Source organism: Natrix helvetica (assembly GCF_964273705.1).
Source record: "Natrix helvetica genome assembly, chromosome: 1".
Classification (NCBI taxonomy): Eukaryota; Metazoa; Chordata; class Lepidosauria; order Squamata; family Natricidae; genus Natrix; species Natrix helvetica.
This window is the reverse complement of record NC_138548.1, coordinates 285,647,935-285,668,607: the sequence shown is the minus strand read 5'-3', so window position 1 is coordinate 285,668,607 and position 20,673 is coordinate 285,647,935. Positions and strand designations below refer to the sequence as shown.

General features: G+C 38.7%; 1 protein-coding gene across 1 annotated transcript; it reads right to left on the bottom strand.

Annotated features, from left to right (window-relative positions):
* Positions 1-896: 896 nt before the first annotated feature.
* MYOZ3 (myozenin 3) lies at positions 897-19,241 on the bottom strand. The gene is made up of 7 exons (XM_081939244.1): positions 19,066-19,241; positions 12,145-12,237; positions 10,754-10,908; positions 9,993-10,061; positions 6,082-6,232; positions 4,510-4,687; positions 897-2,233 (listed from the first exon to the last, which is right to left on the bottom strand). Exons 2-7 carry the CDS (start codon positions 12,227-12,229, stop codon positions 2,062-2,064), a joined length of 810 nt encoding a protein of 269 aa, XP_081795370.1. The 5' UTR covers positions 12,230-12,237; positions 19,066-19,241; the 3' UTR covers positions 897-2,061.
* Between the last annotated feature and the right edge of the window lie 1,432 nt (positions 19,242-20,673).

The window sequence follows — 20,673 nt, the reverse complement described above, 5'->3', positions numbered from 1 at the left end:
TCTTCTACATGTTTCCAATCAACACAGTCCTGAGCTTTCTTTTGCCAATTGGGGCCGCAATAATTGCTGATGTTGATCCATGATAACCAAAATGATGGTTGGATGGATGGATGGATGGCAGGCAGCAAGGGGAGGGGAGGTGGAGTCTGCCCTCAATCCAGCATCACCTCCACTGTGGAAGGCCCCCATTGGGTTCCCAGACAAACCGGCAGAGCTAGATCTTCAGGCTCTTGCAGAAGGGTGTGTGTGTGTGTGAGAGAGAGAGATCCTACTTTAAAAAGATGTTCCCAAGGCAGGTACTGGAGCAGGGAAGGTTGTTCTGGATCTCGAGTTCTTTGGCCAACAGGATATGAATAGACCCTCTCAGCTGGCATGAGTAGGATAGGCCTGTCCTAGTGGAACAAGGCAGTTCATCAGATAGCCTGGACCCATGCCATTAAGGGCTTTAAAGGCCATAACTTACACCTTGAACTGTATTCGGAAACAGATTGATAGCCAGTGAAATTTGTGGAGCTGAGGTGGAATATGGGCTATCCTTAGGGGCACCAAAGACTGCTTCCGCTTCTCTGCTTTGCATCAACTGAAGCTTCCGAATGGACTTCAAGGATAGCCCCTTACAGAGTGCATTGCAGTGGACCAGGTGGCGAATGACGACAGTTGCATAAATGCAGCTGTCCAAAATGAATATATATTCTTCAACGTTTGCAGTCTGGTGGAAAGAGTAATAAACCTATCGTACCATGCATTTTGACTTTTAGGCCTGTTGACATAGCTGAAGCTCAAATTGTAGCATTGTAGTATTCATGTTCTTACTCTGGCCATTTCAGTTTCCACACTTTTATAAAGGAGGTTGAACATCGACAATTCAGAGAAATGAGTTGCAAGACAAGAAAAAATAGTTGTAATAGATGTGATATTTTTTTTATTTTCTCGCAACTCTTACAACATCTAGCTTTGATCTCTCAAAAAAATCTGGGTAATTAATTAAGCATAAACTAGACGTAAACATAAATCCACATTTGACCTATCATTTTTTTTCAAAACCACAAGAACAACATGAAATTCCGTTGCTTTCTTTTAAGTTTAATTTCAACCTGCTTTATTTTAAGTTAATTTCAGTTTAGATGGCTACCCATCTAATGAAATGGATCTGAGTGGCAATCAGCAGATCACAAAAGAAAAATAACACCTCAATAAATCTGTAAACGGTAACAAAGTTAAAAAAAATCTTTGCCATCATTAGAACCAGACTTTGTCATATATTCCTGATAGAATAACCAGGACAAGAAAGCTGCATGAAAGGCCACCAGTCTTGGGACAAATCTAATCTCAAGTCACCATGAGAGAAAAGCTGTTTTCCTGGGTCTTACCAGCTGGCAATCTAATAGGGACCTGTTTCTTGCCTCTTCTGTTGGATCTGATAAGACAGGTAAACACAATCAGAGAGGTTTTATATGTCCTGCATATTTTTATACTACTATCCTGTTTCCCCGAAAATAAGACCTCCCTGGATAATAAGCCCAATCAGGCTTTTGGGCGCATGCACTAAAATAAAGTCACCCCTGAAAATAAGCCTTCCCTGAAAATATTTCAACACAGCAGCAGCCATGAGGTGACCATGCTCGCCACCTCTTACACCTCAAAAATAATAAGACCTCCCCGAAAGTAAGGCCAAGTGCTTATTTGGGGTAGGGAGGGTCAAGAGAAAATAAGATCCTGTCTTATTTTCGGGGAAACACGGTGTATCTTCTCATATCCCTAGATACATGTTCATTTAAAAAACGTTTTGGGGGTTTTGCTCTTTGGGTTTTAAAATCACTTCCACTCCTTGTTTCAATGTTTTAAGCAATCATCCTACTATGAAATGCATGGTTTGTGGTCAAAATGGCACCAGGCGGGAGTGTTTAACAATAAACCAAAGCTGCTATTTTTACTTTCATGATGTGAGAAGATTTGTCTATTTTATGCTAAAAAAAATTCTCTTCTGGCAATGATTTGTTAATAACTGGGCATCAAGCAGGCATTGATCTTGGGATAAGAGATACAACTATGAAGCAGTCTCTACAGATCCTCTGATTCAGGCATAACATGTATCCATCCTTGAGGTGTCCTGTTGAAGCTGGGTCTATCTGAAAGTAGCACCACATCATTCATGGCATCTGCAGGAGGCACAACTACATCAAACCCAGGGAACGCGTCAATCAGTAACGGGCCACCAAATGGTGTAGGAGTCCTATAAGGAGGATGAAAAGTTCAAAAGAGTTGGCAAACGAAACATTCTGAAAACGTAAGTGGGAAAAAACATTTGCTGCTGATACGACACAATCTGCAAGTGTCAAATGCAGCTAGCCATTAGCAAATTAAGCCACAATTAAAATGTTCCTCATGGTTTGCTACTCAATACTTAAAATGTTCTGGCCAAGCAAGTTTCATTGCGCTGTGTTCATATTAGGGCTGCAAAACTGATCAAATGTTCCATTTGAGTTTCTTCTCAATAATTTCTAATGCCAGATTCGTTCTGTGAACTGCTTATCAGCTTTGCAGATAAGCCAGTGAACTGCTTGGTGTGAAAAGCAAACACATTTCTTTCGAACCGTTTGTGTATACTGTTTTACAGCCATTGTGTTTTCTGCAACATACACGTGTGTGGGTGGGGGTGTATGCATGTCTGCTTGTACATGATCACAAAACAAATGATGCAGTGTTCTCGACTAATAGTCAACCCAGAATAACGGGTCTATTGTCAAAATCTTATTTTGACCTCATCCAGCGAAACGGATATTTAATGCTGTAGTGAAATAACACAGTGTAAATTATAAGGATGAACAATGGAGTATTTTCAATTCTGCGTAAATACTATTTCAGGCATCTTTTGCTTCCTGATATCATTTTTGCTACTTGGGAGGAATCTGAGAACTCACAAATTGGTTATCTTAAACTGTGCAGAAAATCATGGATTATGTAGGTTGCCAACTTCTCAAATGGATGAAATTGGGCAGAATTTGTTTCCAAGCAAGCTCCAACAAATGAAACAGTTGCTGTAAAATTTGTAAGAAATATATAGGCTGAAGCCATATAAGCTATTTCTGTTTTATATTACCAAATGCCTACAAATGGAAGCTTGCAACTTTTGGCATCTTCTGACTCTTTGGAGACTGAGCTTATTTTTCCTTTCCGTGAAATCTGTGACTTGTTTTTGTTCTTACGTTTTGTATAGGCGGGTGGATGCATCTGAGTGCAGAGAGAGAACATATTAAAGCAGACCTGGGCATTTTATGGCTCTTGGATCATATCCGGCCCTTCGGCTGTCCCTGTCCAGCCTGCAGTATTGGAGGAGGCAGCCTTAGTGGCAGGATGTCCCCAGGACAGTGGCAGTGGCCCTCCATAACAATCCCATTTCTCATGTGATCCTTTGAGAAAATTAATTGCCCATCCCATGGTATATAAAGAAGACCATGTCATCAAGTAATATCCATTGTTTTTAAATTATGGTTCCATGCATTTTTGGGTGTTCTGCTCTGATTTAGGTTTAGAATCTGTAAGGAAGCCTTCTTAGAAATCATAGATAATAGCTCAGAGTTTCCAAAATATTTGTTATTTACAATATATCTAGGTAATTTTGCATTAATGTGACAAAGGATTAATTAGGATAGCATAATAGTTTAATGCATATTCCAGGGCAAGCATTTCGAAATTTCACCTTTGGTGTTCAGTGTGGTCTTCTAGAGTACCAAACTTCCTATCAGTCCAGGTCATTATTGTTCCTGGAAATGCCTCTTTCTGCAAGACTCACTGGCCATAAAGTCCTCTCAATGATTAAAGGCTCTGTCTTCTGTGCTGAGCAGACTCTCAGAAAAACAAGGAATCTGGTCTTTTAAAATCCAGCAATCACAAAAAGTTAAGATGCTTATGAGCTATACCCATAGCAGACTTGATCAGTGTGGTCCATAGTGAAGGATACAAATGAGCAGCTTCTGGAAGGATATACATTTTCTACCATGCTTTAAAGAGCTAATATTTAAAAATATGTCTATCAAGTCTTATAGAAAAGGGGTAAACAACCTGATTACCATCTATAGTTTATATATATATATATATATATATGTGTGTGTGTGTGTGTGTGTGTGTGTGTGTGCGTGCGCGCGCGCGCGCGCGTGTGTATATGTGTATGTGTATATATATATATATATATATATATATATATATATATATATATATATATATATATATATATATATATATATATATATATATATATAGTCTCCCTTTATTTATTTATCAGCACAAATACAACACAAACATAGCAAAGGCAACATTAAAAATAAAAATATGGTTTTCTGCCTGGATGGTCTTCTGTAATGAGCCGAAGGACAGAAAGGGGGAGTAGTGAGCTCCCTCCCATATTTGGGCATACCAGAGGTTGTAACACAAATACATACATACATACATACATACATACATACATACATACATACATACATACAAAAGAAACAGATCAAACCTTTTTACCTGTTGAAATTCCTAGGGTCCAAAGTATTCACTTTTCTGGACTCAGGCAAATGGTTTTCCACATCTACCTGATAATCAGCATTGCAGAAGAATTCCTGCCAGGGAGACTGGTAACCTTTGGGGATTGCAGTTCGGTTAAATTTCTCGGGTGGAACTTCTTTTAGTGGTCCAGAATAGCCTGCAATAGGGATTGACCAATAAAACAACTGTTTTAAATAATGTGATGCCAAAACTTCAAGCAACTTTCAGATGGCTTATTTCTGGAAGAAGCTAGCTGACGTGATAGAGAAAAATAGATTTTGGTTCCAACTTGTGGGAAATCTTCATCAGAAACATGTTCTGCTCTAGAGTGCCTCTTCAGTGTCCCACTCCTTTAACCTTGTTATCAGTGACAGTTGTTGCAGTTTGCCGTTTCTTGAGTACTTTGGCACTGCAGTGTGTATTTATGAATCCAAACTCAACTGCTACCAAAAAGTAGTTAATGTCTGTCTTTCCTGTTGCACTTCTGCCCTTCATTCATTTTCTCAAGTGGGTGAGTGTATCAGAATCAGAGTTGACTTCTTTACAATTAAAGATAATGCCTCGTTTTTTTAAAAAAAGTTACTCATCAGTTTCTTAATCAATCACAATTTGCCAACTATGGTTGGACAATCCTCTGCTCAATTTTGGTTTTAAAAACGCTTCCACCTTATACTGGAGATGAACCAGAACAGGATTATGACGGTGATGAGGGGCATACTTCAGTATTGTTGAGATCAAATGTTGGAAATGGAGTGTCCCTTTGTCATGCAAAGAAATTCTATGATGGGACAATAATCAAGTTGTTTGAGAACAGATGCTAAGGAAAAATCGGGGACAATTTAGGATTTACAGTAGCCCTTATTGAGAGAAGGTGTGTGTGTGTGTGTGTGTGTGTGTGTGTATGTGTGTGTGAATAAAATAATAAAATAAAATAATAAAATAAAATAGATATCATGGGATCTCTCTCCATCAGAATCAACCTGCCTTCCTACTTATTCAACAACAACAAGAACTGCATCAGATGAAAGTGTCAAGGAAATGGACAATGATCCGATCTGCCTGGATGTTTTTGAGTACAGGCGACCATCTATATTCCTCATCAAATCATTAACTACTGTTAAGAAAAGGACGGAGTTCCATCAGTTGTCTTTCCAGGCCAATCATATCTAAGTAAGTCCCTGTTTGCTACTAAAAAAACAGTAGATCACAATGTAAATGACACAGACCTCCCCATGACGATACTATACACAATATGAGCAATAAGGTAAAGACGATGTGCTTCAAGTGAGCCTTGTCATGATCATGTGGACATTTATGCCCCCTTCTCCACCATCGCTACTCACAATTTATCCTTTTATTTTTTAGTTTATGATGGACTAGAGTAACATTTTCCAACTTAGTTCCCTACAGATACGATCAACTTCAAAGTATTCTAAGTGAGCCAATGCAATATGTGGGAATTCCCACAGGCTAGAAAGTCTATGAGTCAAGTCCAGCAAGCCTTTCTTCCTTGATGTTAGGGCCAGCTTAGAGTAGTGAAGAGCTTCTTACCTGGAGCAATTTCACTGGGGTTCAGGGCCTTGCTCATCCTCAAGACTTTGTCTGTTTTTTGTGGTACTTGGGGAGGTGCTCTCTTTCCGGAAGCCTCCATGTGATTTATGTCGTTCTGATAGTTCTCTTTGCCCTCTGTGGAGTGAGCAGACTGGCAGACAAAGGAGAACATGCATAAGAGGTAAATATTTTCTATCAGGAAAAATACCCAATTAGAACCAGATTGTCTAGAAGCAATGGAAAAACATAGGCGAGAGAAAAGAATTTTTCAGGCAATGTAATGAGTAACTGCTTTTAAACCATTCTCCCCCGTGTGGAAAGATAAATCCATCCATTGCCATTATACATAAACATTTTCTTCCAAAATATCTGCAGTTTATTATTTTCTTCCCACAAGACTAACTCCACATACTTCCTGCTACTGAAACAATATTGTTAAAGGCTGAAAATATATTTCTATATTGCAACCGTATGCTATCATGGTTTCTAGAGTGATTGCTTACACATTACCAAAACAGCAAAAAGTATGATCAAAAAGACACCGATTTGCATAAAATGTGCATATGCTGAAGTGTATAGACAGATGCAAACACAGATATAATTACTGTAATTTAAACATTTCATATATCTCACCATACAGGAGCATATGACTTGAATGCCTTGTGTGAATGCTGTCCATGTGCTTACAAATTTGTGAACTAACATAGATTACAACCAATGGGGAGGATGGCTAAAAATAGAGGACGGACAATTGATAGCACTTGCAATAAAGGAGATTGATCTATGAAGTAGGTCAAGTAACATCCTAATAGCTTCCTTCGAAGAGTCTTCTGGTGCATTATAGCCAGGAAATTGTTCAGCCTTACAAGAGTGGGCAATCTGAAGCCCTTTTTGGGTGTTTTTTTCAAGCACCTTCTGACTACAGTTGGTAAAATCAAAGGGTCCTGCCATTTTGTGACAACCGTCACAAAAGCACTAAAATATGTCGATTTTTAAAAAGGGGAAATAGCCAAAACTCCTTACTAAACCTATCAGTAGCGAGGTGACACCATGCTTTTTGCAGCCACCATCCCCCAGTGATCAGTGTAGCTTCAGAAGGTTCTGCCACCATTGTTTCCGGGATCCCATGAGAAAAAGGAAATGTAGGAATATAGATAGATAGATAGATAGATAGATAGATATAGATAGATAGATAGATAGATAGATAGATAGATAGATAGATAGATGATAGATAGATACATACGTACATACGTACATACGTACATACGTACATACGTACATACATACACATACACATACATACATACATACACACACACACACACACACACACACACACACACACACACACACGGTCTAGGATGTTTGACTCTGTTAGAAGAAAGCTGCAAACTAATTTCAGACAGTTGTTGAATTTAGCAGAATTTTCATCCGGGAAGTACTAAATTCAGCACTTTATATTCATTTTTATAAAAGCCACTAAAAGAAAGGAACTTTGGAAAAGGAAAGGTGGGATTATAGTCAATTAGTTATTTTTGCTAATGAAATTTGCTCCAGAGAGATGCATCGGAACAAATCTGGAGCAAGGCTGGAATTTGCTATATATGCAAATACAGGTGAAACTCGAAAAATTAGAATACTGTGCAAATGTTCATTTATTTCAGTAATGCAACTTAAAAGGTGAAACTAATATATGAGATAGACTCATTACATGCAAAGCAAGATAGTTCAAGCCGTAATTTGTCATAATTGTGATGATTATGGCTTACAGCTCATGAAAACCCCCAAAACACAATCTCAGAAAATTAGAATATTGTGAAAAGGTGCAATATTCTAGGTTCAAAGTGTCCCACTCTGATCAGCTAATTAAGCCATAACACCTGCGAAGGGTTCCTGAGCCTTTAAATTTGTTTGTTTTGTTTTGGTTTTGTTTGTTTGTTTTTATTGGATTTATATGCTGCCCTTCTCCCAAAGGACTCAGGGCGGCGTACAACATTAAAAAACACACATCCCAAAAGTTAAAAAGAAATTAAATACATATCCAAAAAACAAACAAACCGAATTTATAAGACAATACATTTAAAAATGAGTAAAAAATTAACAGGCCAGGCCGGCTTGCTAGAAAAGCCAATTTTTTAGGGCTCATCGGAAGGACCGGAGGTCAGGGATTATGCGAAGCTCTGGGGGCAGCTCATTCCAGAGGGAAGGTGCTCCCACAGAAATGGTCTCTCAGTCTGGTTCAGTAGGAATCACAATCATGTGAAAGACTGCTGACCTGACAGTTGTGCAGAAAACCATCAATGACACCCTCCATAAGGAGGGAAAGCCTCAAAAGGTAATTGCAATTGAAGTTGGATGTTCCCAAAGTGCTGTATCAAAGCACATTAATAGAAAGTTATGTGGAAGGGAAAAGTGTGGAAGAAAAAGGTGCACAAGCAGCAGGAATGACTGCAGCCTGGAGAGGATTGTCAGGAAAAGGCCATTCAAAAGTGTTGGGGACTTTCACAAGGAGTGGACTGAGGCTGGAGTCAATGCATCAAGAGCCACCACACACAGACGGATCCTGGACATGGGCTTCAAATGTCGTATTCCTCTTGTCTAGCTGCTCCTGAACAACAAACAACGTCAGAAGCGTCTTACTTGGGCTAAAGAAAAACAGACTTGGTCTGTTTCTCAGTGGTCCAAAGTCCTCTTTTCTGATTAGAGCAACTTTTGCATCTCATTTAGAAACCAAGGACCCAGAGTATGGAGGAAGAATGGAGAGGCACACAGTGCAAGATGCTTGAAGTCCAGTGTGAAGTTTCCACAGTCTGTGTTGATTTGGGGAGCCATGTCATCTGCTGGTATTGGTCCACTGTGCTTCATTAAGTCCAGGGTCAACGCAGCTGTCTACCAGGAGATTTTGGAGCATTTCATGCTTCCTTCTGCAGATGAGCTTTATGGGGATGCTGACTTCATTTTCCAGCAGGACTTGGCACCTGCCCACACTGCCAAAAGCACCAAAACCTGGTTCAATGACCGTGGGATTACTGTGCTTGATTGGCCAGCAAACTCGCCTGACCTGAACCCCATAGAGAATCTATGGGGCATTGCCAAGAGAAAGATGAGAGACATGAGACCGAACAATGCAGAAGAGCTGAAGGCCGCTATTGAAGCATCCTGGTCTTCCATAACACCTCAGCAATGCCACAGGCTGATAGCTTCCATGCCACGCCGCATTGAGGCAGTAATTGCTGCAAAAGGGGCCCAAACCAAGTACTGAGTACATATGCATGCTTATACTTTTCAGAGGTCCGATATTGTTCTATATACAATACTTGTTTTATTGATTGCATGTAATATTCTAATTTTCTGAGATGGTGGATTTGGGGTTTTCATGAGCTGTAAGCCATAATCATCACAATTATGACAAATCACGGCTTGAACTATCTTGCTTTGCATGTAATGAGTCTTATCTCATATATTAGTTTCACCTTTTAAGTTGCATTACTGAAATAAATGAACTTTTGCACTATATTCTAATTTTTCGAGTTTCACCTGTATACTGTGGTGTGAAATTGGATTTTGCTTCAGTTATGTTCTAATGCAGAGCTGTCAAACTCATGGCCTGCGGGCCATGCCCATGCCCGGTTTAGCGAAGGGGAGGAAATTGCAATATGTCATGTAATGACGCTGTGACGCCACAAGTTTGACACCCCTGTTCTAATGCATACAGTACGTTTACACATGGTTACCATATTTCCATTAATACCAAAATATTAATTTGGAAAGATTATTCAAACTCATCTGTTTTAACCAAAAATGGCACCCAGGAAAAAGGAGCACTGCCACAGAGGGGAACTCTTAAGTCACTAAACTCCAGGCCAACCATATGACACTATCCCAGGTTCTGATCAAGTAATTAAGCATACCCTCCATCCTTTAGTTGTTTCCATTCCATTGCATTCTGGGTGTGAGCCTCCACCTGCCATGTTGGAGGCCTAGAAAGAGAGAGCAAAGAATAGCATATTTGGACAGGAAGAACCAGAGAGAAGACCTGAAACCAGAAAGCATACATAGGTTTGCTAATAATCTGAATAAAAGCTTGTCAATTGAATATATTGAAACTTGCAAACTAGTAGAATGTGTAATGCTGACATCTACATGATCTACAGTGTTCCCATATGGCATTCCCATAACATTAAGCTAACATTAGTTTAGAATCCATATGGGAGATGAAATAATTTCTTCCATGCATAGTATTTGTGTGCAGATGGATGGATGGATAGATAATTAATCAGTAGCCAGTAATTTAAGTTTAATTATAGTTTTTTATGCCAGAAGAGTTTCTCAAGGAGTTTCTACTCCAATCTAATTGGATTTGCTCTAACCTCATAATCTATTCTATCAAGTAATTAAATCTAACCCCAAGAGTTATGCTTCAAGCCAAGCAATGACTATGGTTTGCATTGGTCTGCCTCCTACAAATCTACCCCAGCTGCTTCAAGATGGGAAAGATCCAGGCTCTTGTGCTTGGAAACTTAACAATTATGATAAAATTACACCATCTGAAGTGAAAATAAATGTTGATTTGATCAGCTTTAAGTGGGATACCTGCCTTGGCACTTCCTGTTTTTGTTCCTGAGTGACATCCCGATAAGAATTTTTTTCCTAGCACGCTAATATGACTTACAATTTTGTAGCCTGTAGGATTCTCCAGCACAAAACGCTGCACTCTCTTCTGCCTTTGTTGATACAGTCTAGAACCCCTGTTTATGGACAGGGACAACTCCTCCATCATCAAGTCTTGAGGAGTGCTAACCTTCTTTCCCAAGTCTAATTCTGGAGCTGAAGACACAAAGAAATATATATACATATACATTCAGATTAAGAAATACGTTGTTTCACCCTTTGCCATTCTTTGCACATTTAACAAAAAAGACTGCAGTCAAGAGTACTTACTAAGTTAAAGTGTGCATAGGAATTAGACCTACTGTAATTAGAGAGGGAAATTGTTGCAACAAGCAACTTTCAGCATAATTCTATGTTTGTTTTCCTTGGTGTTTATCCTATTGTTCCCTAGAAGGATCCTTGGCTTTTGTAGCTGAGGATGTGGCCAACTAAAAACAAACTCGTGGGCACATCTCTTTCCAGATGAACAAGAACAAATATTCCTTGAGGCTCTCCTAGCCCTAGGCTTTGCACAATAACTTACCATAGTTCATTTAGTGACCATTTGAAGTTAGAACGGCACTGAAAAAAATGACTGACTGTTTTTCAAACTTACAACCATTGCACCATCCCCATGGTCACATGATCAAAATTTGGATGCTTGACAACTGATTCATATTTACGATAGCTGCAGTGTCCCGGGGTCATGTGATCACCTTTTGCGACCTTCTGACAAGCAAAGTCAATGGGAAGCCAGATTCATTTAACAACTGTGTTAGTTACTTAACCACTGCAGTGATTCACTTAACAATGGTGGCAAGAAATTTCATACAATGGGGCAAAACTCATTTAAAGAATGTCTCATTTAGCAGCAGAAATTTGGGCTCAGTTGTGGTCATAAGTCAAGGACTACTTGTAAAGGGTTGATTGATATCAGATATACCTTTTCTTACTGATACTCCACTTGTTGATAGAGAAAGGACATATAACGGGCAGAAATGGCTTTGCAGGCACACTGGTGTAGACAAATCTATCTCTACCAAATGTATATTGGCTAAGGCAGAATCATAACAAGCAAGGGAAGAATCATTCTGTTTGTTGCTGGTAAGTACAAATCTCTCTTATCAACTGCGTTTTACAATGGTATCTGAATATCTGCAATTATTATCAGATCTATTGAAGGTGGAATGTTAATTAATTAATTAATTCACAATTGCCTGAATTTCACAACATGTTCTACTGAGTAGAATATACTCATAAAGAGGCATGTTATGTTAGGATCTGAATTCTGAAAACTTCACAGTTTCATCTGTATTATTCACATCCTGTAAGCACCTGCAGCGATCTAAAATGGTAGAGAAGCCTATTATCTAGGAAGAATCTAGAAAATTATAGAAGTCAAAGTCAATTTACCCTCTTCTCCATGAATCTCTTTCACAATGGCTTGAATTGGTTCATACTGCTCGCTTTTGAGGTACAAGCGCGGAAGGGGAAACATATTTCCAGCTGCAAGGAAAGCAAGATTTGATCAGTCTTCGCACACCCACTCATTATTTTGTTGCCTGCATTTATTTCCAGTGCTAAAGCTTGCCAGGAAAAATAGAAATAGGTATAGAAATTTGATAAATACATAAATAAAGCTTGCCAGTAAACTAATTCTACTAGGAAAAGAGACAAACAGTGTCTAGGTGGAAATAAGAACATGGCAAATCTTTGGTACACTGTTTGATCTAATACAGCTTAGAATTTAATTAGTCCTGGTGGCTGCTATCGGTGATCACTGACAATGTCACCATATCTAAGTCATCTTGGGAAATGAGCTACATTTTTTTCTCCTTAAAGATAATATTTCACATTTTTCCTTATTGAAAGACATCTACTTCTCAACCGGCTCTTCAACCTGCCCCAAATAGATAGCAATCTCATTCGGTCATCCTGGCTGTTGGTCAGACCTCTCAACTGTGTATCATCCGCACATTTGATAAGTAGCCCGTCAGCTCTATTATCCAGCTAATAAACCCAAATGTTGAAAGATATTGGACAAAAGTGAAATCTCTGCAAGGACCCACTGTTCAACCCAACCTGATATAGAACGATTAGTTGGGATTCTTTTACTGCAATTAGACAGCCAGTCATAGGCACATTTTACTATAATGCTATGCAAACCACATTGTTAAAGTTTATAAATGAGAATATCAACGTCAAATGAAAAAAAAAGAGTTGTTCTCCTGGTACAGAATAAGCTAAACAATAATAAAAAGTGATGCGTTTGGCAACTGACATTTTCAAATGGCGAGGTAAGGGAGCAAGATGAGCCCACTACTCATGATATAATACCACAACTGGATTGTTACAATTGTGATAGTTCCTGGATTGTTCTTGTGTCAATGGCATCATAGACACCCACAAAGACACTCTATCTCAAGCTGAGACTGTTAAGAGAGACGTAGCAGCATAATACTGCCTTGCATTGCAAGAAGGGCCTTATTGAAGTAGCTGATTGGCTCTCCTTGTCTTCCAGCTTCTGGAACTTCCTATGGCAGCAGTCTATTGCCAGGGCTGTGAAAATAGCCGTTATGCCATTGAGGAGCTTGGAAGACAATAGAGGGATTCATTTTTAATTTTTCCCACAATTTCAATATTACCATAAGAAGCCATCTCTAGGCAGTTCGCAAATCAAGTAATAAGATCAATAAGCCCAAAAAATACCTCTAAGAGAAAACACAATTGAATATAGTCAATTGCTGATAAGAAAATAATAGAAATAGCTTGTCAGAAAAAATGATTTGGGGAGACAATCAGATCTTGGGGAAACTTATTTCACAGATTCAATACAGCTTGCTTCTTTCTTTCTTTCTTTCTTTCTTTCTTTCTTTCTTTCTTTCTTTCTTTCTTTCTTTCTTTCTTTCTCTCTCTTCTTTCTCTCTCTCTCTCTCTCTCTTCTTTCTTTCTTTCTTTCTTTCTTTCTTTCTTTCTTTCTTTCTTCTTTCTTTCTTTCTTTCTTTCTTTCTTAAATTTATTAGCCACCCATCTTACCATAGAATATCTCGAGTGGCTTACAATCATAAGCTAAAGAACGACATTGCTTTTAGGTCTTTACCTCCACCTCCCAAAGTGTGGGTAGCACAGCAGAACAGCCAGATCAGCCAGTCAAGTTGGAGGAGGTGGCCTTTAGAGTTTCAGACTGATACACTGAGTTACACTTGGGCACTACTCAAAGCCACTTCAGAACTAGCAAAATAGATGTGATATTGCTGAATTTGTGTGTACCCATTGGCATGTAGAGTGCTGCAGGTAAAGGTGAAGGTTTCCCTGTGAAGTCATGTCCAATTCTAGGGCACAGTGCTCATCTCCATTTCTTGGCTGAGGGAGCCAGCGTTGTCCAAAGGCATTTTCTGTGTTCGTAGGGTCAGCATGGCTATACACCAAAGATGCATGGAACACTGTTACTGGTACTGAAGTGGTACCTATTAATCTACTCACATTTGCATGCTTTCGAATTGCTAGGTGGGCAGGAGCTGGGGCAAGTCTGCATTTTGAGACTGCTGAGAGTCTGTATTTTGCATCAATTTCAATTTCTGGGTGATCTTCAAAGGGTAGCCCTAGATATAAGTGATGAGAACTTGTAACTGCTGTACAGTAACTCCCACTCTCAAATGGGCTGTATCTGTATCCGTATCCCTTTGGCTACATTTTCCACCTTCTGATGTAAGTGGAACAGCAAATCCAAGAGGACTTACAAATTGAGGACCTGCTGTTACAGAGTACACCAAAAATAGCAGAGTAGCCATAGAACCATCATATGGTTGCTAGACAAATGTCAACTGCAAACTGATGAATGACTCTCTCAGTAGGATCATGTAAGAATTCAGTTGTGTGGGAGAGATTACTGAGGTCTACAGCAGGCCTGAGTTGATTGATTGATTGATTGTTGATTGATTGATTTTAAGCTGATATGCCACCAACTCTGTCATGATGGTTTACAGCAGGATTAAAAGTTTCATTGTATAATAAACATAACAACACTAAAACAAACATCCAAAGTAAGTCTAAAATAACTTTAGCATTACAATCTTAAATTATCCATGGTAAGAATTTTAAAAACTCTAATCTCATAATACATTAAAGCAATTATAATCCTCTTCAGTACATTTATCACACATAAATAAACGAAAAACCACACAATTAAGAATTAATTAATTAATTAATTAATTTGATTTCTAGACCGCCCCCTCTCCCCGAAGGGACTCAGGGCGGTGTACAGGTACCGAATTAAAAAACCTTACAAATAATCATAAATATAGTTAAAAACGAATTAAACATTAAACCCCTGTACAAATTTATAAAAGTTAAAAACTAAGCCTAAGACCAAAATTTAAAAATACAGGCTGGGGTGGGAGAGCTGGAATTAGGCCAAGCCGGCTAGATTAAATAGGTGGGTTTTGAGCTTCTTACGGAAGGAGCGGAGGTCCGTGGTCGTTCTAATATCAGGGGGAAGGTCATTCCAGAGGGTCGGGCCCATCACAGAGAAGGCCCTTCCCCTGGGCGTCGCCCACTGGCACAGCCTAGTGGACGGCACCCGGAGGAGTCCCTCTCTGTGTGAGCGAATCAGCTGAAGGGAATGAGCCCAGGAAGACAACATTAAACCACCCAAGGTCTTCTGGAACAATACTATTTTTAATACTTTTTTTGAGGCAAATCTGACACACAAAAGGAGGCTGTTGTATAATATTGGACTGGTGGTTAGTTATAATTGGAGAATGCAATCCCAAGGTACCTTGGCACCAAGTTGTAAAGGGTCTTATAGGTCAAACTCAACATTCAAATTGCACGTGAAACGTATTACAGTGCTGGTCTTTAAGCACAAGGAACATATGCTTTAGGTGATTGACACCTTCCACCACACAGACTGCTCACTTTGTATCCATTGCAGTTTCCAATTGATCTTTAAAAGTAGCTCCACTTAGAGTACATTGTGGTAGATGTATTTACTCCATTTAATCCGCAGCCATTGAAGGAGCTGCTACAAAGCAGTGTCCCCTCAACAACTGACTCATGTAGGTGGTCTGGAAGGATACTAAGACTATGGCATTAAAAGCAACTAAAGGAACTGCACTCCAATCATCCAAATCTCAATAGATGTCATCTACTAGAACAACTAATATTATTTTCATACCATGCTTTCTGAATCTTGAATGAAGGGAACCAGCTGTATCTAAGACCCTTAGTAGCTCAAACCCCATCACCTTCTACAAAATCTTCTCCAACAAATCCACAACACTTAAAGAATCCATGAAAAACCATCTGATTTGGCTCAGTTTTTTGGCTCAGGAAAAAAGATGCCAGCAATTTAACCTCTTTTTAAATATAGTGTAATGTAATGTAATGTAATGTAATGTAATGTAATGTAATGTAATGTAATATAATATAATATAATATAATATGGCTGCAATTCAATAGAATCTATTGAACATACTGTCTACTTGAAAAGGAATAATTGTGCATTTTAATTAGTTTTTTCCATTCTAAATATATTTTCTTTAACATAAATCCAGTTGACTTATTTCAGAAAATTTCAGCCTTCTTTGAATTTTCAATTCAATTTGTATATGGAGAATTCCTTAACTGCAAGGTTCCAGTAACATTAACTGAGCTACAGATAAAGCATTGTGATGAAATAAAATGCAAAATATTTCATTATATTTACTGACTAAATCTGTTATCAGAAAAATCTGCTGCCCTCTCTTGATTTTCAATATAGAGTATAATTCATTAAGTAACACCTTCCCGCTCAGCCAACATATTAACATAAGGCAAAGAATACTAATTAACATTTCTTCAGTTATTTCAATTACATCTTAATTGCCAGTTAAAACAACTTCCGTAAAAGCAGGAGTTGCACAAAAAGAGAATATGTAGAATTGCTGAGCCAAATTGTATTATTTTTTCTTTCTCTCTCTCGTTTTTTTCCATTCTTCCCAAATTCTTCAGGACAATTCATTGTCTGAATTGGTCAGATTTTCTCCTGAAGTCAGAGCAGAACAGCATGTTTTCTTCCGAATTTAAAACAAAAGTTCTGAATCATGCATATTTGATCCGTAATTTGGCAAATCCAAACTGGTCTTTGTGATAATGGAATGTTTTGAAGCCAGCTGAGCTATTAGTATTAGTCAGAGGGGAAAAAGATTAAAGTGGACTTATAGTTATCTACTGACAATACTAAGTTGCTATATAGAATAACCTCTCCCTCCCAGAACTGTAATGAATGTTCAGTAATAACTGGCTTATATCCATATAGGTTCTTTCTTAGAAAAAAACTGAATTTGTGGCGATGGCCTTCAGCTCTAAACAAAGATACTTGTTGTCAAAGCTGAAGGTGAAGCTTTTGGAATGGGGCAGTTCTGTCAGGAAGAGCTACACGTCTCTGCAAAAGGTTTCATACGGGACTCCATGTCTTCTTTCTGCCCAGAAAAGACTTCCTTAAATCTGACAGCACTATATTTAGCTGGTGTGACCTGAGAATACTGGAGATGCACTCCTGACCTTGGACTGTGAAGGATGCAGGCAACATTTTTTTATAGAAAGGATGAACTCACAGGGTTAGAAGAAGCAGGCAGGATTAACGCTAAAATCATAAAAACTCCAAAATTGGGAAATTAAAGTCATGAACAATTCCTGTAGGTGAACTTCAAACTTTTCAAGCAATGAAGGACTTTTCATCTACCTATTCACTTCAGCTACTATCACTTGCACACATGCCACCAGCCTAATCTAAAATATCACTCAGGGGTGCCTATTCTTGGTCTTGTAGAATGCTTGGCAAAAAATCTCTTGCACTTATTTCTATATGTAGGTGTGTGAGCCTGAATACTCATTAGCCCAGAATTTAGGAATAATTGACATTCCTCATTGTGCAGAACCATTTCTTTATTATTACCTTTTGAAAAAAACCTCCAAACTAATTCTTTTTTCTCCACTTGTTCCACTCTAATTTCTTATTTATACCATATTATTATCAGATGGGTGGTTTCTAAAATTTATATATGAATAAGTAAATATTTACCTTTTCTCTCATATGGATATTTGAACAATTTCCCAGTAGAAAGTAAGAAACAAAAGTCCTTGAATTTGCCTCATATCTACCTAAATCCATGACCCTGTTTTAAACAAAAAATAGATATATTGGTTGTCGGGAGAATATTTTTTTGTCTCACAATTTATCTAATTTTGAGAGTATAGTCTCACTCTGGTGTGTTCTGAGTCAAACCACGTATTTTTTGCTTGTTTTTACCATCAATTAAAAGCTAGAGTGTCTAGTATATTTCAATGTGAATAAATCAGTTCATAATTGGACTAGATTTTGGTCAGTCTATATGTGTCTCATTGCCACAAAAAAACTGTATAGGTGTATCTGCAGGAAAGCTAAGAAACTACAAAATGCATTAGCCTTTAGTTGCCTAAGCAAATACTTCTGAGCTAAGCAAAGAAAGTACTTCATGGTTTCAAATGACCATCAGCTTGGTTCTGCTGCTCGGAGGGGGGGCATGGGGGTGTGTGCAACATTCTTCCAATAGCAACTGAAGTAATTTAGTGCTAGAGTCAGAAAAGAAGGTTAAGACTCTTCAACCATATATATCTATATATCTATACATCTATCTGGGAGGAAGTCTTCTGGGAAAATGGAAAGAACTGCAGACAAAACTGAGCTAATGGATATCTGAGTTTTGTTTTCCTCTCTTTAGTAAATTGAGTGAGAAACCATCAGTTTTAGATGAACTTAGGAATCTTAATATATACTCATCTACTCTTTTGGACATTATATGTGTTTATCAATGGGCTCTCATCAGGATTTGCCAGCAGTCACAAATTCTCTTCCTTACCTGCTTCTACATTTCAGGTCATCTCCTAGCAGCCCTTTTCTAATGCTGGGTCTTCCATTCTTAGAGCTGGGCAATTTTACATTCTCAGATCAAAGTCTTGCCAGAGGACAATTCTGCACCCAAAGGGTCAACCCTTGGCATGGAAAAGCAAACCTAATACATCTGTAGGCTTTGGATATGTCTTCACATTCATGTACTGTGATTAAATCCAGTCTTGTTCCCAGCACTAGCTGTTGAAATTCCTTAAATTGTTAACAATCTACTCTTAAACTCTACAAGGCTTTCTCTGTTCCCTCTGAGAGATACACCTGTTGGGTTGTCTAATCCTCAATAATACGCGAACTAAATAAAACTGGTTATCCAAATGACTGGCATAATCTTCCACAGTTTTCTCATAGCAGCTACATCACAAACAAATGCCTCGCAACACAAGATGCAAGCATTCTTTCCCTACCTGCCCAGGCTCTTATTCAGACCACAGCAAAGCCTCTGTTGTGAAGTCCTGACAGAGCGGATGATTCCCAGGTGAGGATTAGAGCCCCGGGCGAGTTTTCTCAGCACTTTTTCTCACCCAAGAGAGTCTCCAAGTAAGTGCTTCCCAGCTGTCCCAAGTCTTGCTCTTGTGCCTTTTTTGATCTTGCCCCGCTGGGATGCCAAGTTTCTAATCCATGTTACATCAGACATTTATTTCTGGCTGAGAAAAGGGGTGTGTCCAGACCAGAGAAGAACCTTTGGGAACTCAACTAGCAGCAAGTGCTGAGGCCAAGTGAAGCATGGAGGGGAAAACAACCTGACCCTTTATACAACTACTAGTACCACTGTATTTTACCTTTCACAGTAAAGTGGTAGGTGCAGAAAGTATTAAGGAATTACCATGTTTCTCTCAAGATTTTGTCTATTTGGCTCACTAACAAGCCCAGAATGAACACAATTTCATTCCTACCCTCTAGTGCTTACATCAGTTTGAATATAGTCAAACACTTTCATGCAAAAGGGTGCAGCCACAGAAGCATGTATAAATGCCACAGAATGTGGTTGGGCCGCCAATGGCACAGAACATTGGAATTGCCCCTTTCCTAACAAATACGGGTCATTTTTCTTTGAAACTGCCTTTTTTTCTTTTTGTGTGGTTTTTTTTTGAAATAGAGATAATAAAGCACATATTTTCTTCTTTCCAAGCCTCAGCTCCCGCCTTCTGGATATGAATGTCTGAGGATTAATTGCCTACAGAGTTTTTTAAAATTAAAGATGCTTCCAGACTAGGCTTTGTGCCCCCCCATGTGCATATGTGTGTGTGTGCAATTAGCACACATGACATCTTAAGGGAGATCAAAGTGAGATGATCTTCCATTTTTATTCCTTCTACATGTTCCCACTGCTTCTTCCAATTTTGGGGAGGGGGGGTTACCACATAAAATCTGCTTGGAGGAAAAGAACTTTTGATTAGTCCGATTGGAAGCCCTCCATCTGGGGGGGGGGAATATACTTTGAAAAAAGTGTACGGTTTTATTCACTACTTTAGAGCAGATTGTCAACATATGCTTTTACACCCTTCTCTTTGGAGATAATAACTACAAGATTGCACCAAATGCATTTGATTATTATTTTGTGCCAAAAGTGAATGTGGGATAGAAAACCCTTCAGCTGTTGAGAAGGAAGTACAGGCTTGCATATGGATTAGAGATAAACAGAGAATGCGTCTTTGGGGCTACATTCTCTTCTATTCCCATCACATGTTTGAACCCAACAGATCTGTTCTCCATTCTCTTCATAAGATTGATGTGGCTTCCGATCCTTAATCAGAAGCATTTGTACTATGTGCTGTTAAAGTTGGTGCAGAATTACACAGTGAAAACATTCAGCTATTTATTATCTGAGTATTCTGTAGGCCAGGGTTTCTCAGCCTTAGTAGTGTTAAGATGTGTGGACTTCAACTCCCAGAATTCCTCAGTGAGCTTGGAGTCCATACATCTCAAAATTACTAAAGTTGAGAAACTCTGCTGTAGGATTAATTTAACCAGGGTTTATTTGTTTCAATTGCTGAAATGCCATGATTCATCAT

What these genes read in the sequence shown, in the direction of transcription:
- MYOZ3 (XM_081939244.1), bottom strand. Translation starts at nt 12,229, where the DNA reads ATGTTTCCCCTTCCGCGCTTGTACCTCAAAAGCGAGCAGTATGAACCA. An exon ending in AAACAACTAAAGGATGGAGG is followed by an intron (nt 6,233 to 9,992) that starts GTATGCTTAATT and finishes TTTGTCTGCCAG; the next exon opens with TCTGCTCACTCCACAGAGGG. An exon ending in CCCCAGTGAAATTGCTCCAG is followed by an intron (nt 4,688 to 6,081) that starts GTAAGAAGCTCT and finishes TCCCTATTGCAG; the next exon opens with GCTATTCTGGACCACTAAAA.